This window comes from Haliotis cracherodii, unplaced genomic scaffold, assembly GCF_022045235.1.
Source record: "Haliotis cracherodii isolate W230 unplaced genomic scaffold, xgHalCrac1.p SCAF_18, whole genome shotgun sequence".
In the NCBI taxonomy this organism is placed as follows: domain Eukaryota; kingdom Metazoa; phylum Mollusca; class Gastropoda; order Lepetellida; family Haliotidae; genus Haliotis; species Haliotis cracherodii.
Window position 1 is genome coordinate 9,633,236 of NW_027266273.1, and position 24,273 is coordinate 9,657,508.

General features: G+C 39.4%; 1 protein-coding gene across 1 annotated transcript in view; it reads left to right on the forward strand.

Moving 5' to 3' along the window:
* LOC139465755 (probable methyltransferase-like protein 24) overlaps positions 1-24,030 on the forward strand; it is a 65,192-nt gene extending 41,162 nt beyond the window's left edge. Inside the window, exons 2-7 of the mRNA XM_071247615.1 lie at positions 19,219-19,440; positions 21,419-21,549; positions 22,002-22,133; positions 22,279-22,353; positions 22,650-22,788; positions 23,452-24,030. Of these exons, the coding sequence (XP_071103716.1) occupies positions 19,249-19,440; positions 21,419-21,549; positions 22,002-22,133; positions 22,279-22,353; positions 22,650-22,788; positions 23,452-23,757 (975 nt within the window). The 5' untranslated portion in view covers positions 19,219-19,248 and the 3' untranslated portion in view covers positions 23,758-24,030. The remainder of the gene's footprint in view (positions 1-19,218; positions 19,441-21,418; positions 21,550-22,001; positions 22,134-22,278; positions 22,354-22,649; positions 22,789-23,451) is intronic.
* Positions 24,031-24,273: the final 243 nt, after the last annotated feature.

The following is a 24,273-nucleotide window of genomic DNA, read 5'->3' on the forward strand; positions in this document are numbered from 1 at the left end:
AATATACATTGAAGGGAGAGTCTTTTATCATTCTCTGGAAATTAATTAAATGAAGAAAATATGGTTTTCGTATTAACAATACAATTATTTAGCAGCAAGCAAGAATTTTTTTTTGAGATAATGCAATTATATGCTTCACCTTGTTTGCGATCTTGTCCCGTGAAAGCCATGCTGCCTTTTGTAGGGGTGGAAAGTCGACCTGCATTAGATAACGATGGTAAGACGGTTGCAAACACTACAACAAGTTAATGTAATGAATATGTATATTGCATGACTTTATATTCTTTATCCAATGCTTACCTCTGAAGCTATGTCCAATGGAGGAGGGGGTGGGGCTGAGTCGCCTGCAGGTTTTTTTGAACAGGCATGGGCGTACGACAAAACCCACTCCAAAGGCGTGGTTGGGGGAGTCGTCGTCTTGTCTGGGTAACTGGGAGTCTTAAGTGGGCGAGAGAGAGTCTTGAGTGGGCGAGTCGTCTGGTTAAAAAGGAACACATTATTGTAGACGGCATTGCCATCATGGATGATGCTATTGATGTTCAGATTTGTTCAGTTTGATTTGAAAAGGAAATATACCTAAGGCAAAATTAAGGTTAAATGCGTTTGAAGGTGGGACGTACTTGAATTTGCGAGTGCGCGTTCTTTACGGGTGTATGCTGAACCTGTGAAAAAAAAAACAGAAAACGGATGCTAACTTAAAAAATAACATTCTAACATTGTATTGGTGCCATATTGTTGTTACTGTTTGTACAAAAACGGATTATGTACCTTTGGTCATGTGAACAAAGCGTCTGAGCTCGGGTTGGAAGGTGCATGGTTTGAATCCCACAGCACTCGGAAATTTTATGGCCACTTCATGACCTTGTGGTGCATTAATACAGTAAATATTCAAACTATTGGAAACAAAAATACTATGAAATAATCATTCTTTTGAAAAAAACATACCGCAGCAAGAGCACGGATCAGGTCTGATGCCAGCTGTTTTTGACCTGCTGGACGTAAATGTAGGCCATCATGCGCGAGAAAGTCCTTCCGCACTATGCCGGAAGACATAAATTCAGGGTGTCCAACATACGTCAGTCGCTCCTCTTCACAAAGGTGTTTTAGACCTTTGTTTTAGGGCGTAGGCTTTTTGGTTCAGGGCATCATGGCTTGAAATGCCCTGGCCCTGGCGCCACCGGTTCCGATCCCTCGGGGTGACACCGGAAAGGAATACCACAGCTCTGTACAAACATAAAAATCAATATTTACCCCCAAAACAGTACTTTTGCCGACGCGGCGGTCACTTTAAACAAATAGGTCGAAACTATTATACTATCAGAGACCATATACCGGTATATGGTCTCTGATACTATGTTGTCATCTGACGTTATGGACTATATGTGATGATGCATTGCGAAGTCAGCTCAAAAGCCTTTAATTTACATGCAAATATTGGATTGTGTATGACAGGAGATGATATGACATACCGTGGGTTCCGTTCCCTTAAACAGCCGAGCAGCTTGATGAAGTCGTCCAAGACCTGTCTCGGCGCCCTGGGCATGTAAGCCAAGTCATTTATCCCAACATGGACAATGACGAACTGAAAACAATGTTAAAATAACGGTCACTTCAGATGTATCTTTCACTGAAACCCAAACGTAAGGTAGGTTTTTGGAAATATGTTTTATCACACAGTGTCTGTATCAACTATCCAAACCGGTTTCAATTAACATTGGGTTGAGTTTATGATGACTGATTATTTATTAGTACGTGCGTGGAACAGTCCTCATAATGTGCAAAATGTTACTTCCTTTAACTGCTAAAAGATATGCTATGAAGACGTCTCCTACCTTAAACCTCTCAATGTCCCAGAGGAGATCGGGGACGTCAGCCACCTTGGCTCCTGACAGAGATCTCGTAATTATGTCTTCTCTCTCAGTGTACCGTCCAAGATATTTGACCAAAGAGTCGCCAACGAGTATTGCAGTCATTTCTGATCGTGATATTTGGAATAGGATGTCAGTGCTTACTTACTTACTTACTTTGGAGATTTAACGTGCGCTTTCCGACTGATGCGTATTTCGCACACGGGGAGAAGGTGGCTTGTGCAACCCTAAGAGGGGGCTTTAGGAGTTGCGTATATATAATTTGGGAATTTTGAGAATTGGAATAGATGCCGATGGGGTTGGGGAGGAGAACTAAGGGAGCTGGGTATGGTGGATGTTTGTTTGTTTATGTGATTTTGATTTGGAAGGTTATTATGTTTTTAGATGCGTTTTTCTAGTTCCGTTTTGATTAAGAATACGCCTAAGGCCTTGAAGTTTTCTAGTTTATTTTGTGGGTTTAGTATTGCTTCTAGAGTGAGAGCCTTGTTTAGATTGAGGGTGGTTTGTAATGCGGTTCGATGTGTGAGGTAGTGTGTGGAGTGGATGAGTGCGTGTTCTGGGGTTTCTAGTTGTTTGCAATGTGGGCAGTTACCTGTAGTGTGTTTTTTTATTTTTTTTGGTGGTTGTTTAGGTTGGTGTGTCCTGTTTGCAGTTTAGTGATTACTCTGTCGATTTTTTTTGATGGATGGAGAATTTTTGGTTTGGTTAGTGGTTTGCTGAGCACTTTTTTGATTCGGCTATTTTAGTTTAGATAAAGGTTATGCCATTTTTGTGATTTTTTGCTTGTTTACACTTTTAATTTCTGATTTTGAGATGGGTAAGTTTAAGCTTATTTCTGGGATTTTGAGGGATAGTTTAGCTGCTTTATCGGCGTTTTCATTACCGTATATTCCTACGTGGGCGGGGATCCACAAGAAGGTTATTTGTTTGCCTGCCTTAGTTAGGTCGTTGGAGTTTTTAAGTATTTGATTTATTAATTTAGGTCGGTTTGGGGTATTTTTGTTTTGGAGGGCTTGCAGTCCACTTAGGGAGTCGGTAAGTATTAGGATTTTTTGTGGTTTTTGGATTCTTGATTATGGAGGGCTGAGGCCATGCCCATTAGTTCTGCCGTGAATATTGATTGGTTATTTGGGAGTCGGAATGATTGTGTGGTTTTAGTTGGTTGTGTGGTATGGACTCCGAAACCCGTGTGTTTGGAGGTCGGATCTGAGGATCCGTCCGTGTAAATGTGACACCAATTTGGCCAATTTTCGTGTATGTATGCTAGTGTGGTAGTTTTAGCTATGTTTGGGTCGGTTTGTTTATTTATTTGGCTAGCTAGTGTTAAGGGTGTTTTGGGTATTTTAAGTTTAGGGGTGAAGATATTTGATTGTTTGCAGTTTTGTTTAAGATTTTTAATTTGGTGTTCATTTAGGTAGTTTGTTATTCTTTGGGATATTGGGGTAAGTAAGGGGTGTTTACGAGCTAGTGCTTGGTTTTTAGGGCTGATGTTTTGGTTTATTAAGTTTTGGATGAGAGGGTTTGGTTGGGAAATTTAAGCTTAGCTGTTCCTTGCGTAGACTTAGTGGCATCTCTCCTGTTAAGGCCTGAAGTGAGGTGTAGGAGGTGCCATGTTGGGTGCGTGTAATTAGTTTGAGAGCCTGATATTGTATTGAGTCAAGTTTTTTAGATAGGGAGTTGTTAAGGGTGTTGTATATGGCGCAGCCGTAGTCTAGTTTTGATCTAATTAGTGTTATGTAGAGAGAGAGGAGAGTATCTTTGGAGGCTCCCCAGTTAGAGCCAGTTAGGCATCTTAGGGTGTTTAGGTCTTTACTGCTTTTAGTTGTTAGGTTTTGGATGTGAGCATCCCAGGTGAGATGTTCATCGAAAATAAGTCCTAAGAATTTGGTTTGTTTTTGAAATTTGATTGTTTGATTGTTTAGCTGGGGGATTGGGGAGGCGGGTTTCATGTTTTTATGTTTGAATACTATTCCTGTTGTTTTTTCTGAGTTAAGGGAGAGGCCCCATTTGTCAGCCCATTGTTGTATTTTATTAAGAGATTTGTGGAGTAAATTTTGGGCCATTTTCATGCTTTTAGTGCGGATCCAGATGGCTCCATCATCCGCGAATTTTGATGTGTTTACTTTAGGGGATAGGCCCTCGAATAGATCGTTTATCATTATATTGAAGAGGGTGGGGCTGAGGATACTGCCCTGTGGAGTGCCATTTTCTAGGGGACATTGGTCCGATAGAGTTTGGTCTATACCCACGGTTATTTTACGATTGTTTAGGAAGTCCTGGATGTAGTTTATTATCTGACCTTTGAGTCCTATTTTTTAAAGTTTTTGTATTAGCCCATCGTGCCATACCATGTCGAAAGCTTTAGAGAAGTCTAAGAAGATGCCTGTGGTATATTGTTTATTTAGTTGTCCTGTCTTAATTTCTTGTTCTAGTCGGGCGATGTTATCTAGGGTTGAGCGGCCAGGAGTGAAACCGCTTTGATCTGGGTTTATGATGTTATTTTGGGTTAAGTAATGTTGTAATCTATTTTTAGCCATTGATTCCATTACTTTACATAAGTTTGAAGTTAGGGATATTGGTCTATATGAGTTAGCTTGATTAGCTGGTTTATTAGGTTTAGGGATTGGTATGACTAGGGCCTGTTTCCAGGGAGTAGGAATTATTTGGTAAGAGGTTAGGTCTAATCCTGGAGCTGTGCCCTTTTTCCTGTTTTGGATTACGTAGAGGAGCTCCTCCGTTGTGTAGGGTTGATTTATTTCTAGATTGTTGTTGTTTGGTTCTTTTGTGGGTTTGTTTTCTGTTTTAAGTTTATCTTGGAATTTTCGGCTGAAGTTGCTGTTACTGCTAACGGCCGAAAAGTGGTTGGCGAGATTATTTGCTTTTTGGGCGGGGTTGGTTGAGTTGTTAATGTTAGGTTTTTTTTTATATCGTTTTAAGCCTCTAATGGCGTGGATTTTGCGCCAGACCGTTCTGGCATCTGTACGGTTATTTATACCTTCGCAGAATGTTTTCCAGTCTCTACTTTTGGCTCTTTATACTAGTTTTTGAACCTGGTGGTTTAGTTCGTGGGCTATGTTTAAAAATTTGTAGTCGCGTTTTGCTTTATTGAAGGCTGATTTACGTTTTCGTCTAGTCTGTTCTATTTCCTCATTCCACCATGGTACCGTCGGTTTGCCTGTCTTAGATGTTTTGAAGGGGATGGAGGTTTTGGCTGCGTTTATTATATAGTCTGTTAGGTTTTTACAATAGGTTTCTGGATCCTTATTTTCTATTTCGTTAAAGTTAGCTTCGTTGCAGATATCTTGGAATTGGTCCCAGTTAGCTTTATTGTAATGGAATTTTGGTTCTTGGTTTTCTGTTTGGATTGGTACGTTTGTATTTCCTATGGTTATGTTTATTGGGAAGTGGTCACTACCTAGCGGGACGTCGTGCACTTCCCATTGAGTGCTTTGGGCTAGATCTGCGGTGCATATGGTTAGGTCGATAGCCGACATTTTTTGGTTTATCTTATCGTATCGGATGTCAGTGCGCTACCTCGTCACTTATATAGGGTAACACTTGGAGAAGGTAAGGTGAGACACTTTGGATTTCAGGATAAACCTCTCCCTCAACCCTGCTTAATGGTTCTATTATCTATGTGTGTGTTTAGGAAAACAGGATTATCTGAGACAGTTGTAATCTGCCATACCGCGAGAATACATGCTGCATCTCCGAGCAGCCATTTCCGACAAAGCTCGTTATGTGAAAACACACTTCTCCTGAACCTGACTTGGACCACTCAGTATTATGGTCGTGATGGTTAAAAGACGCCGTGAATTAAAGTTCTCCAAATCTATTCCAAATCTCAAAATTCCCAAATTCTATATAAGCAACCCCTAAAGCTCCCTCTTGGGTTGCACAGACCACCCTTGCCCCTTTCGGAAACACATTAAATGGCCTGGCCGGGCCCGTGTGCGAAATACGCATCAGTCGGAAAGCGCACGTTAAATCTCCAAAGTAAGTAAGTAAGTAAGTAAGTTCTCCAAAGTAAGTGAGTAAAGTTCTATATATATCTAGGAACTTTGTTTTACAGTCGTGATGTTTAAGATTATTAAGTCCATCCGACGGGTAGAATGATACGCAGGATGCAAAAGGAGGTAAACCCAAGTACAGTACAGAAACTGAAGTAAGTTGGGCTCTCTTGGTTTTCTGTATACTTATACGTCATACTGTATTTAATTATGTTTCTTTTTCTAATAGGGCAGTCGGGTCGCCTAGTGGTTAAAGCGTTCGCTCGTCACGCCGAAGACCCGGGTTCGATTACCGTCATGGGTACAATGTGTGAAGCCCATTTCTGGTGTCCCCCGCCGTGATATTGCTGGAATATTGCTGAAAGCGGCGTAAAACCGTACTCACTCACTAACTTATTCTAATACTGCTAATGTTTGTCATGGCCAGTGATACTATGTTTATGGAATAGTATCTTTCATACCAATATGGCGATATGTTATGACTTTATTTCGTATTTGCGAGGGACACGACACTATCATAGCTTACAAAAGTATTCTGAAAGCATTTTAGGACAAACATATTAACGTAAGTTCAAAAGAAAATAAATGGGTTTTGTTAATTAGCCTCACCAAATGCATAAGTTATCAATGAAACGGTCTGCTATTAACTACAACTCAGGACAGCTAATTAAGGGCAAATGGTTGATTGATTACGCAACACCTACTTGATTGCAATTAAACAAGGGGCAATTAAGCAAGCTGGGTACAGGTGTAATTTGGATTAATTCCACACTTAACGTGCACATACGGACACAATGAGAAGGATCGATGAGACACAAGACTTGAAGTAAGGCAAAAACGTTTTTCCAGTATAATCGAAAAATCAAATAAGCGTATTGTGAGACGATGCTTAAACTGTGAAACCAAACATTAATGTTATCAACTCAAGTTCGGGTGCAGGAAGTGTTTTTCTTGCAAAAAAAAAGATGTACATGTGAATCATGTGAACCCGCCTCGGTATATTCATAACTACAGTTTAGTTAACCTCTGAGATTATAATTTGCGTTCGTAAACCTGATGTAAGAACAAATATTGCGTAAAATGGCAAACATCATTGAGAAAGTTAAAAACACATGTTTAAAATTCACATTACAATAAATATGAATATGAATGTTGCGTTTTCTGAATCAACATAAAAAGGAACGTGTGTGAGTCTTGAAATAGTGTTTTTCTACATTTCTTACCAATTCAAAACGCGTTTGACTAAAGATCATAGCTTATGATACCATATAAACATGCCAAGACTTCAACACACGTTATCTGTTGTTGGAATAAACAGCTTAAGTTACAATTTTTTCAGCAACATAGCTGCAAAACTTACACTCCAATGAGATCAAACAAGGTATACAAGCTTAGATTAATCTCGAAAAGGCGGAAGTCAAAAGCATTTACTCACTTATTTGGGAAATAAAAATATTGTATATCTAATAACGGGAAGTGGAATGGCATGTAGTGCATACATCCTACTAATAGAGACACAATTAGATGCAAACAACTACGCCCCGTCTACGCAACCTGCCAGTATCTAATTATTTGGAATAATCCTTTCCGGCGTTTCTTTCAATTATAAAGGACTCATTTCATACGTAGGGGTCTGTGATCTAAAAACACAATTGGTATGTTTACGTAGACACAAACACGTGGTGTGGTCTGGTATGGTCAGTAACTGACAACCTGCTGATGACAAATGTCAACACACCGGGTCAGTAAACTGACCACTACAATGATCGAAGGATGTGTTACGTCCATGCATCTAACAGTTGAAACATTTGTACATCAAAGCATTCGTTTTCTCTTTGTTGAAGTTGACAGATGACAAGGTAGACACAATTTTATGGGTAACGTCTACCTTGTCATTCGTTTTCTACCAAGGATTTACGATTGGGAGGCCTCTAAAAGTGTAAGTTATGTTCCTTTACAAAAAAATAGGATTTCAATCAAAAGGTTACAGTTAAAATGACATATACAACGTTTAAATCTATACGGTTATGGTGAATTTTGGCTAAAGCGAAACAACCTGCACTACTTTGAGAGTGAGCGTACGCGAAAATGTGCTTCACTTTGTATACCTGTTAATACATTGGATACATCTGTTGATTTTGACCACCCGGGCCAAGTGGGACCCAACACAAGCCAAAAACCTCTGATAGATGTTGAGAATGTAGAGGGGAAAAGGGCTTCACTTTGAGCACCTTGTGAGGTTTAAGTTGATTTTGACAGCCCGGGCCAAGTCGGACCGAACACTTCTGACTTGGATTTTCTTAAGAGAATACAGTAAAAATGCTTCACTTTGAGCCCCTTGTTTTCTTTAAATACGGTGTACCGTGACATTATAAAGTGGTGTATAGATAGATATAATACTAATATATTGATGTAAACACATTTGAAGATACATCTGTGTGTTTAACGTTGATTTTGACGGCCCGGGCCAAGTGGGACCCAACACAAGCCAAACACTTCTGATAGAGACTATGTCGAGAATGTAGAGAGAAAAGGGCTTCACTTTGGGCCCATTGTTTTCTTCAAGTACAGCGATCTGAGACACTATAAAGTGGTATTTAGGTAGAAATAATACTAATCGAAAGATGTGGATCCATTTGATGATACATCAGTGAGGTTTAAGTTGATTTCGACAGCCCGGGCCAAGTCGGACCGAACATTTCTGACTTGGATTTTCTTAAGAAAATAAGTAAAAATGCTTCACTTTGAGCCCCTTGTTTTCTTTAAATACGATTTACCGTGACATTATAAAGTGGTATATAGGTAGCTATAACACTAATCTATAGATGTAAACACATTTGAAGATACATCTGTGTGTGTTTAACGTTGATTTTGACCGCCCGGGCCAAGTGGGACCCAACACAAGCCAAACACTTCTGATAGAGACTATGTTGAGAATGTAGAGAGAAAAGGGCTTCACTTTGAGCCCCTTGTTTTCTTTAAGTACAGCGATCTGAGACACTATAAAGTGGTATTTAGGTAGATATAATACTAATCGAAAGATGTGGATCCATTTGATGATACATCAGTGAGGTTTAAGTTGATTTCGACAGCCCGGGCCAAGTCGGACCGAACACTTCTGACTTGGATTTTCTTAAGAGAATACAGTAAAAATGCTTCACTCTGAGCCCCTTGTTTTCTTTAAATACGATGTACCGTGACATTATAAAGTGGTGTATTGGTAGATATAATACTAATCAATTTAGTAAACACATTTGAAGATACATCTGTGTGTTTAAAGTTGATTTTGACAGCCCGGGCCAAGTCGGACCGAACACTTCTGACTTGGATTTTCTTAAGAGAATACAGTAAAAATGCTTCACTTTGAGCCCCTTGTTTTCTTTAAATACGGTGTACCGTGACATTATAAAGTGGTGTATAGATAGATATAATACTAATCTATTGATGTAAACACATTTGAAGATACATCTGTGTGTTTAACGTTGATTTTGACGGCCCGGGCCAAGTGGGACCCAACACAAGCCAAACACTTCTGATAGAGACTATGTTGAGAATGTAGAGAGAAAAGGGCTTCACTTTGGGCCCATTGTTTTCTTCAAGTACAGCGATCTGAGACACTATAAAGTGGTATTTAGGTAGAAATAATACTAATCGAAAGATGTGGATCCATTTGATGATACATCAGTGAGGTTTAAGTTGATTTCGACAGCCCGGGCCAAGTCGGACCGAACATTTCTGACTTGGATTTTCTTAAGAAAATAAGTAAAAATGCTTCACTTTGAGCCCCTTGTTTTCTTTAAATACGGTGTACCGTGACATTATAAAGTGGTGTATAGATAGATATAATACTAATCTATTGATGTAAACACATTTGAAGATACATCTGTGTGTTTAACGTTGATTTTGACGGCCCGGGCCAAGTGGGACCCAACACAAGCCAAACACTTCTGATAGAGACTATGTTGAGAATGTAGAGAGAAAAGGGCTTCACTTTGGGCCCATTGTTTTCTTCAAGTACAGCGATCTGAGACACTATAAAGTGGTATTTATGTAGATATAATACTAATCGAAAGATGTGGATCCATTTGATGATACATCAGTGAGGTTTAAGTTGATTTCGACAGCCCGGGCCAAGTCGGACCGAACACTTCTGACTTGGATTTTCTTAAGAGAATACAGTAAAAATGCTTCACTCTGAGCCCCTTGTTTTCTTTAAATACGATGTACCGTGACATTATAAAGTGGTGTATTGGTAGATATAATACTAATCAATTTAGTAAACACATTTGAAGATACATCGGTGTGTTTAAAGTTGATTTTGACCGCCCGGGGCAAGTGGGACCCAACACAAGCCAAACACTTCTGATAGAGACTATGTTAAGAAAGTAGAGAGAAAAGGGCTTCACTTTGAGCCCCTTGTTTTCTTCAAGTACAGCGATCTGAGACACTATAAAGTGGTATTTAGGTAGATATAATACTAATCGAAAGATGTGGATCCATTTGATGATTCATCAGTGAGGTTAAAGTTGATTTTGACAGCCCGGGCCAAGTCGGACCGAACACCTCTGACTTGGATTTTCTTAAGAAAATAAGTAAAAATGCTTCACTTTGAGCCCCTTGTTTTCTTTAAATACGATTTACCGTGACATTATAAAGTGGTATATAGGTAGATAGAACACTAATCTATAGATGTAAACACATTTGAAGATACATCTGTGTGTTTAAAGTTGATTTTGACCGCCCGGGCCAAGTGGGACCCAACACAAGCCAAACACTTCTGATAGAGACTATGTTGAGAATGTAGAGAGAAAAGGGCTTCACTTTGAGCCCCTTGTTTTCTTTAAGTACAGCGATCTGAGACACTATAAAGTGGTATTTTGGTAGATATAATACTAATCGAAAGATGTGGATCCATTTGATGATACATCAGAGAGGTTTAAGTTGATTTTGACAGCCCGGGCCAAGTATGACCGAACATTTCTGACTTGGATTTTCTTAAGAGAATACAGTAAAAATGCTTCACTCTGAGCCCCTTGTTTTCTTTAAATACGATGTACCGTGACATTATAAAGTGGTGTATTGGTAGATATAATACTAATCAATTTAGTAAACACATTTGAAGATACATCTGTGTGTTTAAAGTTGATTTTGACAGCCCGGGGCAAGTGGGACCCAACACAAGCCAAACACTTCTGATAGAGACTATGTTGAGAATGTAGAGAGAAAAGGGCTTCACTTTGAGCCCCTTGTTTTCTTCAAGTACAGCGATCTGAGACACTATAAAGTGGTATTTAGGTAGATATAATACTAATCGAAAGATGTGGATCCATTTGATGATTCATCAGTGAGGTTAAAGTTGATTTTGACAGCCCGGGCCAAGTCGGACCGAACACCTCTGACTTGGATTTTCTTAAGAAAATAAGTAAAAATGCTTCACTTTGAGCCCCTTGTTTTCTTTAAATACGATTTACCGTGACATTATAAAGTGGTATATAGGTAGATAGAACACTAATCTATAGATGTAAACACATTTGAAGATACATCTGTGTGTTTAAAGTTGATTTTGACCGCCCGGGCCAAGTGGGACCCAACACAAGCCAAACACTTCTGATAGAGACTATGTTGAGAATGTAGAGAGAAAAGGGCTTCACTTTGAGCCCCTTGTTTTCTTTAAGTACAGCGATCTGAGACACTATAAAGTGGTATTTTGGTAGATATAATACTAATCGAAAGATGTGGATCCATTTGATGATACATCAGAGAGGTTTAAGTTGATTTTGACAGCCCGGGCCAAGTATGACCGAACATTTCTGACTTGGATTTTCTTAAGAAAATAAGTAAAAATGCCTCACTTTAACGGCGCAGATTTCTTTAAATGCGATACACCTGGACATTATAAAGTGGTGTATAGGTAGATAGAACACTAATCTATAGATGTAAACACATTTGAAGATACATCTGTGTGTTTAAAGTTGATTTTGACCGCCCGGGCCAAGTGGGACCCAACACAAGCCAAACACTTCTGATAGAGACTATGTTGAGAATGTAGAGGGAAAAGGGCTTCACTTTAAGCACCTTGTTTTCTTTAATTACAGACATCTGTGACATTATAAAGTGGTATTTAGGTAGATATAACACTAATCTGTAGATGTGAATCCATTTGATGATACATCTGTGAGGTTTAAGTTGATTTTGACAGCCCGGGCCAAGTCGGACCGAACACTTGTGTGACTGTTGAGAGTATAGAGAGAAGAGGTCTACTTTAACCAACGTGTCTGCTTTAAATACGACGATCAGTGACATTATAAAGTAGTAGTTACTTATATATAGTACGTTCCTATAAATATAAACGCTATGCCGACAGATGGAAATTTGTATCACGATAGCTAGAAGTATTTGATACGTTTCAAATCTTATTTCGTTTAACGATTGCTCTTTTACATGTTACCAAGATCAGCGACGCTTACACACAGCTCCACTTTCTTGTTTTCAAGCGATTTACTCCGAATTACTTATTTATGTTGCACTTTTTTGTTTGGTGATTGTTCAATAATGTCATGTGTGTATGTTTGATCAATTATATGTAGGTATGATCGCCGATAATGAAGTAATTAGCCAGTAACACTTTGGCCCGTCTTGGCCCGGCCCAGCCGACTTTTAGGCAATCCCGTGCGTCAAATAGGAGTAACCTTGCCTCGCAATGACCAGTTAACTCTTTTTAGTGTAGCTGGAACGCACGGGTCAAAATGCGCATCTTCCTTTCGGATGCTTATCAAAGGTGACAAGCGCCTAAACGACCGTATTTGCTCATTGAAAATACGATTGTACGTCAAAACGAACCAGTGAAATATTATGGTTGAAATATTTTTGGTTTAAAAATACAAAGTTGAAATAAAGGACAAAAGTATGCAATAATAGTCAAATGTTATGACTAAAATATTAAATGTTATTAATAAAGGTCAAAATATAAAACAAACAGACGCCGGTTAAAACTTACAAAGTTGAAATAGAGGTCAAAAGTTACGCAATATATCAGTCAAATGGTACGTGACATCATATGAAAAGAAAGAACAATGTGTACTAAAGAACGTCAGTGCTCACGAAAGGACACAATAAACTGCGTCAACGTTGACAATAAAGAACGCAAGATGGTGCTGCAATTTATAAAACATTCCGAGTTTAATAGTCTTGTTCCGCATTTGAGGATTCTGACTGACTGACTGAGTTGGGTTTAACGCTGCTTTTAACAGTATTCCAGTTGTATCGCGTCGTGTCAGCTTAATGTGGGAGGAAAGCCCGAAGTGATGCAGGTCTCAGATGTTTACCACTTCGGTGAAACCCACGAGCACGGGTATGGTGCTGACTAAATTAGAAACATAATTGGGACGAATCGGGATTCGAACCCACAATCATAGGTATCTTGCGTGCCAAAGGGACGCAACTCTGCATGGCGAATTGCGTCTCCTTAGATGACTGGGCCACCCTTGCCCCCATTTGAGGATTCAAATATGGTCGAAGTAAGAAATGGGTTTAAAAGATATAGGGTACACCCCGGAACCATAGCGGCGATGTCCTGCAAGCGCTGCATACATTAGACACGTTGGTACAAACAAACCATGTGAGGATTCGAACATGGTCGAGGTTGGAAATGTGCCTAGAACACCCGGGGATACTCCAGAACATGCAAGTGTCGAAGCAGCCACTGTGATATGTCACAACCAGTGCTAAATCTCTGACGGCGTTTGTACAAGCAAACCATTTGAGGATTCGAACATGGTCGTGGTCTAAAATGTGTATAGGACCCCCCTGCACACGCCTTTTAAGTAGCGGTGATATGCCACAATCGGTGCCTTAATTTTTATCGCATTGGTACAAGCAAACCATTTCAGGGTTCGAATATGAACGAGCACTGAAATGGGTTACGAACACCCAAGAATGCTCCGGCACCAACCAGTTTCGTCAAAACGGACCAGTGAAAGATAAAATTATTAATTAAATTATATAATTCTCATGTGCACAGTATTTATGAAGTGGATTCAAGTAGGCTCGAACTTAATGACCGAGTGATATGAAAAATCATAGAGCCCGACATCGCTGCGCACATTTATTTTTAATATCATTATTATTATTATAGTAGTAGTGATGCCGCACAGCAGTTGTCTTGCCATAGGACGAGGCCTGCAAACAATCGAGTCTTGGCCAGACAATCCAGTGATTGGCATAATAAGAAACCATCCACGCAGTCGGGGTACGCCTTCACCCGATGTATGAATCAGGTCACTGCGTCTGACCACCCAGTCCATTAATGTAAGAGCCAGTGAGAAAAGGAGGCCTGAAAACATCATGTGAAGTTCACAGAATGGGAAGGCATTGTGTTTCATGTTAAACAAACCACGTATTTAGTAAATTCCTCAGAACGTCTTCCTTTTTGTGATTTTGCTGGATTAATAAAAGAAATCCAATTTGTATCCGAACAAAAACAGATCAGTCTGGAGAGGAGCACAACCAGTACCCATGGGGACCCACTACTAATGTCCAAAAGAAACGATACCACGTGTTTGAAAGGGCATTACAAAAAAAACTAAACGATACAGACATTTCAAATTGGTATATAACTTGTGAGTAATGTTTTCACAGTATATGTACAAAAATTCATTGTAATCAATCCTTTACAATCATGAGGATAGACATGTAAAGACACGGGGGGTCGAAAATGAAAATTTCATTTGAACACAGTTGATGAGTCAAGTGTGGAAAATGTCACAACACACGTCTCAAAGTCACGTTAGTACCGGGTATGTCCACCGTGAGCGTCAATACACGCTAGTACATGTCTACGGGCTGATGACGTCAGACGCCTGATGACGTTGGTGGGGATGGGTTGCCATTCATGGAGGAGGCATTGTTCCAATTCCTGGAGGTTAACTGGAGGCACAGGGCGATTCCTGACTTTGCGGCCGAGAATGTCCGACATGTGTTCGATTGGGTTCATGTCCGGTGAACATGCCGGCCATGGTAAAACGTGAATATTGGCGTTTGCTAGGAAGTTCTGGGTAAGCCTTGCCGTGTGAGGCCTCGCATTATCGTGCTGGAAAATGATACCATTAGGCTGTTGTTGGATGAATGGCACCACAACTGGTTGTAAGATGTCATCAACACGTGTCATGTTTTCTGACGAAAGCAGATTTTGCATCTTCAGGAACGACGTCCGACATATTGTGTACCGAAGAGTAGGTGAACGTTTGGCACCGTCAAGTCAGGCCATATGGAGGCGGAGGTTTAATGGTTTGGGGTGGAATGACGATGACGTCAAAACGAGACTCGTCGTTATTCGAGGAAACCTGAATGCGCAGCGTTATCGTGATGCCCAGTTCCACCTTTGCCACCGTCGAAGTCGCCTGGCCAATATCCGTCTGTTGAGTCGGTGTTGAGGTGTCAGGAACGCTCCGCGGTAGGGGCGACGTGCTCGGATACCATGTGCCCGCAGTCTCCTGTACACAGTTTGTCGACTTATCACGTGTCCCAGTGCCGTCCGTGCTGTTAACGTCGCCGTTACGAAGCGGTTCCGAAGGTGAAGTACCCGGATGTGGCGGTCTTCAATAGGCGTGGTCACCCCTGGTGTCGGCCTGACTGCTGTCCGATCTGTTTGACGCAACCGCTGCATTAACCTGGTGACGGTTATGCGCGCGCATCCTAACCTTCTGGCGACGCCGCGGTGCGTAGCTCCCTGTTGGAGCATTCCTACGGCTCTCTCTCAATCGCTGTCAAACGTGGTATTTCTTTTGCGTGCTTTTTGTTGCTGTGATCCCAACGTGTCGGGTCAGCAGTTTTATACAGAAGATATGCACGTGCATTTCATGTCACGGGACGGAACGTCATTTGGGCAAATTGCACGCTTTTTTCTCAATTGATCAAATGTTCCCGGTTTTATCGACCGTATACGTTTGGTTTCAAACATAAGATACGCAAAAGTACCTTTTCAGACAAAATTAACTCTTCATAATAAAAAATTTAGAAAAAAGTGTGGTATCGTTTCTTTTGGACATTAGTTTATCTACGAGTATATGCTCTACTGTCCACAAACTTGACAAAACTTTTGCAAATCAGGAATATAGCATCTCACATTTTTAGGTATAACATTCCTGAGTTCCAGCTTCAACAAATTGACCATATTGATAAAAAATATTGTAAATATAGATTATTAGCCGAGTATGTTTTCGTATCGTAAACATAATATATTTATAATAAAAAATGTATTTTGCGAACCTATGTAAAGTAATACTTTTTATTCCTAATAAATTATACTCACAATGGATGAAGAGTTTAGTAAATAGCTGTACAGAATATCCGTTTTCCGTTGGTTATGGCTATGTATGGTGTGAAGACAATATACAATGTCATTCTTATATCATTAGCTCACTGACACAAAGACTAATAGATATATATTACAAAATTAGTCTCAAACTGTATCTGAATCAAACACATGTATTTATCACAAAAATGGTAAAAACTGATTTATATCCCGAACAGTATTTGTTTTGTATAAATGTAAAAAAATCCGGGTTTCCTTAGCAAGATTTCGATGTTGTTCACATGATCTTTTTATTGAAACTGGACGTTATACGGGTATTAAAAGAAAAGAACGCATTTGTCAATTGTGCGCCCTGAATGACATTGAAGAAGAAAATCACTTTCTTTGTTTTGCACATTTTATGCAACATTAAAGACTAAGTATATACTTGAATATTACTATGTCAATCCCAATTTCTTTAAATTCATATCTCTGTTAAACAACTTAGTACTTACTTTTACAAAATTTATTTATGTACATTTATCATGCAATGAGACACCGAAAAATATTATGTTATAGACTCTAATGGTCTGAATGCACTTAGTATTAATGTACTAAAGGCCTGTGGCCTCTTGAGTACGGAAATAAAGAAATCAATACACAGAATGTCTACTGAATACCAAAGCAACTCAAGTACCTGAAGTAGTATGAACTGTATTTTGGATAAAGTAAACTGCTTTGGTAAGAATGAGTGACTATAAAATACTCAATGACATAGTTCTACGATACGATCGGCAGTACTTCCTTATACCCATAATCACAGACATTATGTGAAATACATTGTACAAAAGTTAAAAAACCCCACCATATGGCATAAAATACAGATCTGTTCCAAGAGGGTTAAACTCATCACAACTCTATCCTAATCGTGAATAAACGATTGCTATCAACTGCGGTGATAACCAATCAATTCGATATCTCAGCATCTTCTATTCTTAATCTGTAATTGCGACACCTTATCAACGTCTAATGCCTGTGGGGTTTACCTGATGTGTGCTCGGCTGCGTACAAAGTCCCCTAAAGATTATTGGAAGTAACTGAATACATTTAAGAAAAAAACGCTACCAGAGGAATTTGATCTTAACTCTTTCTTTACGTTTTTCAAAAATATGAATATATCTCCAGAAATGGACTGATATAGAACTGATAGTTGACGAAAACGATGACCATATCCTGAACCAGGAAATTACAATAGCAGAAATGACGAAGGCAGTTTCGAAACTTAAGACAAATAAATCGCCGGAAATAGATAAAATCCTAAATGAATATTTGAAATATACTATTGATTTGTTTATCAAAGTGTGTCATAAATTATTTAATATTATATTTGATGCAGGCATCTTACCAGAAGAATGGGTCCTCGGATTGATCAAACCTATTTTTAAAAAGGAGATCGTAAAGATCCGAACTCTTACCAACCCATTACTCTTTTAAGCTGCCTCTGTAAACTGTTTGTTTCTATTTTAAGTGAAAGAATTAATAATTATCTAGAAAATAATAATTTGTTATCAGAATCACAAGAAGTATTCCGATACGGATATTCTACTGTTGATAACATGTTCGTATTGTACTAAATGACCTTGAAGAATATCTACAGCAGAAAATATGTAAAGGTTTTGATGTTATATCGGAAGATGAAGTAGTTAGATTCTGTAAAATATTATTGTTTTGCTATATGCAGATGATACTATTATAATTGCAGATAACGCCTATGACCTTCAAAATAACATAAATGGTTTTTTTATGAATATTGTAAACAATGGAAGTTGAATATTAATATTGATAAAACTAAGGTGGTTGTATTTGGATCAAGAAAGAACAATAATGTGTTTAGAATAGGCGATTATGTTGTTGAAGTAGTAGATCAATATCAGTACTTGGGTCTTGTTATTAAACGAACTGGAAATTTCCTAGCAGCCAAGAAGTCGTTGGTAGCTCAAGCTAGAAAAGCTATGCATTTATCATATATTAGAATACGAAACCTTGACTTACCAATAGACTGCCAGTTATTATTATTTGATCAAACAATCGTGCTTATATTAACATATGGTTCCGAAATTTGGGGATTTGGTAAACTAGATATGATAGAAAAGGTTCACACAGATTTCTTAAAATATATACTAAGGGTAAAAAAAGCACATCCCACTAGTTTGTATACGTAGAGCTGGGAAGAACCCATATTACGGATTTGATTAAACAAAGAATGTTGACATACTGGTCTACCATCATTTATAATAAACCAACGAAATTGTGTACTGTTATGTATAATGCATTATTATTTGCAGACTTCTGTAACCATAAATACAGCTGACTCGAATATGTTAAAGGACTATTTGATGGATTAGGCCTTAGTATCCCGATTACTAAAATAAGATCCACAAACCATAGATTACCAATAGAAAAAGGGCGATGGGAAAATATACCTCGGAAAGACAGAATTTGTAGTCATTGGAATAAACATGACTTAGCTGACGAATATCACTATCTACTAATATGTCCTTTTCTGCATAACCTGCGTAAGTTATAAATTCAAAAGAAGTACTTTACAAGACCTAGTACGATAACACTTGATATGCTACTAAATACTGAAAGTCTATTCGATCAAAGAAAACTATCACAGTTTGTGAAAAGAAATCCTCAAGATGTTTAATTTTATTTATGAGTCTGTTGCAGTTAAACGTATAGTCGACGCACGTCTGTCTCATGCCTCGTGTCACAATAAATCTCAATTTGTACCTTCAACATGTCAAAGCTATGACCTTTAAGCGAAATATACGTTTGTTGCTGTTGTTATTTTTCCCGATGACCATATAAAAACGCTGGTCACAACTCAGAAGTCATTTCAGGTGTCTGTCTGTCTGTCTGCCCGTCTGTCTGTCTGTTGTTTAACGTATCTATGTTAATATGAGTTCTCAGAATAGTGAGTGTGTCCTGCTCTATCGTGGGCATCCGTCACATGAAAAACTGCATTTCACACTTTCTTTTACAGACAGAGCTCACCTGAAACGTTCGTCTCCCGATGCATGAGCGTTTTGCAGGTTTAAGGACGAATATGAAGCACTATTATTCCATACTTGCTGCCTTCACAGTATTTGCTGTACTGCTATATATTGCAACCAGGACCACACAACTACAGGCAATGGTTCTGGATCTACAAGTCAGGAGCGGACTCAAGTCCAACGCTCAGGAGAGTGAATATGAACGACAAAATGTAATCATAAGAAATAGTTGTGTATATCGAAGCAGACAAAAAAGACATTTATAAACATTCCAGGTGTAGGGATACATAATTATGGTGGCGTGACTTTAATCAGGTGATTGTTTAATTTATGCGCATAACTTGACACGCCCACAAAGTCAGTGGCCAGTCAACGGAGAATATGATCAAAACAATGTTCATAGGACCTGTCAATCAAGGCAAGAGGAGAGAAGAAATGCAAAAATCAGACTGTCACGAACCGGAACAAATATGTCCGCGAGAAGGCGGCTGTTTCAAATGACACGGTCCGTTACCGCAAGATTCAAACATTAGTTCCCTAAGACTGAGAAGACGCAGTTGGAAACATGCTAGTTAGAAATGAAACCCGAAGACATTAAAGTTGTGGAACCGAGGCGAGCCGGAAAAAACAGGCGAGCGAGCCTGCACGTTTGCTGTTTTATTCCTTCTTGGCCTTCAGTCTCAAAGGGTTGTTTGGACAATGAATATGTGTTAGTTTCGCTAAATGTCCTGTGCATGGGGATACGCGTGAGCGTGGCTAAATGTTTTACATTCATTAGGAAATAGTCAATTCAACTAATCAGAATGCAGGAATTTAATGAACACAACGAATAATTAATTATGTCAAATGAATGAAAAAATTAAGCCACGCCCACCGAAGCGGACTATTTTTATTACTGAGGAATGTCGGTGAATCCCAATATTGCAGTCGAGGGAAGGCCCTTTCTGCTCACGTGTATCGTCATGCACAGGACATTTAGCGAAATTCATGCGTATTCATTGTCCAAACTACCCTCTGAGACCGAAGGCCGATAAGGAATGAAACAGGAAACGTGCAGGGTTTCTCGGCTGGGTTCCACAAATTTCATGTCTTCGGATTTCATTTCTAACCCGCATTTGCAACTGTGTCTTCCCGTTCTTACGGAACTAATGCTTGAATCTGACTGACCATATCATTTGGGCATATTTGTTCCGGTTCGTGACAGTCTGACTGTTGCAGCTCTTCTCGCCTCTTGCCTTGATTGACAGGTCCTATAAACTTTGTTTTGATCTTACCTTCCGTTGATTGGCTACTGACTTTGTGGGCGTGTCAAGTCATGTGCATATTTTAAACAATCACCTGATTCATTTCACTCCACAGTATGTATTCCTCCACATGGAATGTTGATCAGTCTCGTCATTTATGTCTTCTTTGATATATACAACTGTTTTGGGATAGATTATTGTTGATAACACACGTCGAATTAAATCATAAGGACAGGCGGTTGATTTGTTTCGGTTCATTCAGGTACGAATCGGAAAACCGACGAGCAAACAGTTCGAATCCTGGTAAACATCGGTTTTTCGAGTCATACCTCAATGAACCGAAAACAATCTTAGTCAGTCCTTAAGTAGTAATGATACCATTTGTTCGCGAAGAGGTGAGCGTGTCCTGTTCAATCGATGGTACAGATCTCAAACACGTTTAAAGGCAAGTCAATTGTTCACCTGAAAACACAACGACATGGGAACAGGTGATGCATGTCTAAATAGGCAATTGAGTCAGACATCATATTTGTGGAAATGTTCTGGACATGTCTACCATATAACATTTGAAAGCTTTACTGATTGTTGAATGTTGTAACCCTTAAACATCGCTGAAATCGTAGAAAGTGCATGCTCGGTTGTATCACAGACGTTGTGAAATGAAGACACCAAAGGCTGAGATGTTGGAATAGTGTTCGACATGAAGGGAAAGTTGACGATTGGCAAATTGAAGTCATCCCCCTTGTCATACAATCTTGTGGATAGTTTTTTGTGACATCACGTTTTTCCAATGATACTGTTCTTTCTGTTTGACATGGAAACCTCTTGACACATTTTCATCCAATGCTCGCTTCTTCTTTTGGAATATGTGTACACTGTGTGTCGGATGTACATTGTGAAAGAGTTGATCATGATCTTACAATGACTGTTTCATTTCTGTTGACAGGTTGTGGCAACGAAGAAGCCGTCCGTCGGGTCACCAGTGGTGAAGGATGACGGTAAAGCCGCCCATCCCATCCCCATGGACGACAAGCTCCAGGTCATGACCAACAAACAACTGGCAACTCTTTATAACGAGTAGGTATTTTGTGTTATAACTAAATTAACAATATGCACGTGTTTTGCCGTATTTCAGTTTTCTAACCAAGGTGCTCGTGTTATTGTATTTAAGTTAACTGAACAACATTCACGTGTTGTGCCGTATTTCAGTTTTCTAACCAACCTCCACGTGTTTTGTCGTATTTCAGTACTGTGCTGCATTTCAGTTACCTAAACAATATTCACGTGTTGTACTGTATTTCAGTTGTCTAACCAACCTCCACGTGTTGTGTCGTATTTCAGTGCTTGGGGGCATTTCAGTTACCTAAACAATATTCACGTGTTGTGCTGTATTTCAGTTGTCTAACCAGTACCCGCGTGTTGTGTCGTATTTCAGTTTTCTAACTAACCCCCGCGTGTTGTGTCGTATTTCAGTGCTATGGCGCATTTCAGTTAACTAAACAATATTCACGTGTTGTGCTGTATTTCAGTTTTCTGACCAACATCCAAGTGTTGTGCCGAGACAAGATTAGGATGGGCAACATTCAAGCTGGCGGCTGGGACGTCTGTCTGGATGGACATTACAAGCCAAAGAAAGACAACTGCATCGTCTACTCATTCGGGTCAGTACTACAGACGTAGTTTGTAATTCTGATAAAATACCAATACAATCAGTAATAAACTTCACATTGACTACCAGTGACCAAAAATGGTAAGGATGAGCATCGGCATTGTTATGTATATTTCTTTCTAAATTAAATATTTCAGCATTGACAACGACTTCAGCTTTGACGACGACGTCGCTAGCACCTTCGGTTGTGAAGTGCACGCTTTTGATCCCAGGTAAGTGCCCGGATCCAATCACAGATAACTGTTCAGGGTTTGGTTCTGCGAGATATACAACACTCTGAGATATACACACTACTGTTGGTGTGTTTGTTCAGGGATGTATATCTACAAGTAATGATATAATGTACACTGATATATAGTCTAGATATAATGTTTATAGATATGGGAGGAGGGATGGCCTAGTGGTTAAAGCATTCGCTCGTAACAATATATTTTAATGTGTGAGGAAGAGGATGCCAATATTACAATATTACAACAAGTAATCAACATGTTCCTTTTTAATATTATAGCATGAAGCAACAAGACCATCTGAGAGGCAGGCGTGTCCACTTCCACCATCTCGGTTTGTCGGACCGTGATGGTAAAGGGAAGATGCAGTGGCCAATGAAGACGATGCTCTCCATCAGACAAGATCTCAAACATGCTGATGTAAGAATTACAAAATTTGGTATTTGGTATCAGCTAAAATACAACAGCATGTGAATCTTGGTCAGAATATCCAGTGATTGATATTGAGAGCAGCGATCCACACTGTCGGGGTACGATGACACGTAATGAACCTGATAAATGTGGGAGAAAAGCCCGAAGTGACACACAAATAATCGGAGCATATGCACAAATCAAACAGTTTACCATATATATATATATATATATATATATATATATATATAATATATATATAATGCCACATTTAGGCTTTGGCGAAATACATTTGTTTTTGTTTCCAAAATGACTTATTTGTATTAAAATGCAGGAACCCAGTCGTGTGTGGCTTTCTCTCAGAGTTCTCTTCAGCACGACAGAAGCTTATTTTTTGGGGATCGAATCTCAATTCGCCCTGGAGATGTTTTAACGTTTGTCAGCACCATATCTGTGTTTCACAAAGGTGTTTGGTTAACGTCCAAGACCTGCATTTTTTCAGGCTTTCGTCCTGCATCAAATTGACAGGCTGTGATATAACAAAAATACACTTCACTGATCACTAGTTCATTCACTCATCACATGTGTGCGACGGTACGAAACCACACCCACGTCTTATTAACTGACTGATAAAGTATTCAGCAGTAAATAAACTCATGCTTACATTTCCAGGGAGTAATCGACTACATGAAGATTGACATCGAAACCTCTGAATGGGGATCTCTGAGACACGCGTTCAAAACCAACGGCCTCAAGGGAGTCAAGCAGTTGTCGTTGGAGTTCCACGTATTTGGTAAAGAGGAAAGGTCCAAGTACATCTCCCGGCTGAACGTCCTCCGTGACTTGTACAACCTCGGCTACAGGATATTCTGGACACACAACAACGTGGTCTATCCCGCCTGCAGGTTCACATCTGTTTACGACGGCAGAGAGAGAACCAGATGTCATGAAGTCTATTTCCTTAAATGGGTGGTTTAAACTCGTCGCGCAAAGTTGGTTCCATTGGGCCATTTCCTTAAATGGGTGGTTTATATTCGCTGCGCAAAGGTGATTCCATTAGGCATTATGTGTTCGAATTCCGTTTCGCCCTGATTATGTTTTTAGCTTTGTCGGCATTATACCCGTGCTTGTGGGTTCCACCAAAATGGTTCGCGTCTAGGACCTGCATCACTAGTATCCAGCCACTCTAACGTTGTCATATCATTATTGTATATATTTCACATATCATCTCAATAAACATTTTTTTCTTAACATTGAGTCCTTAGTTATATTGTTAACGTGTGTCATGCTTTCACTGTGAATGATGTATATATCTAACCTGAAGACAAGATTTGCGCCCTTTAGCCATCCAGGATCCGATGTTCATTGGTTCAAATCTCCGAATCTCCTTGACTTGGATCACTAGCCTGTCGTCCATAAACACTCCCGTGGTTTTGAAATAATATATTAAAACCTGAAACACTGTTCAAAGCGGTTTAACCCTCAGATCAAGTG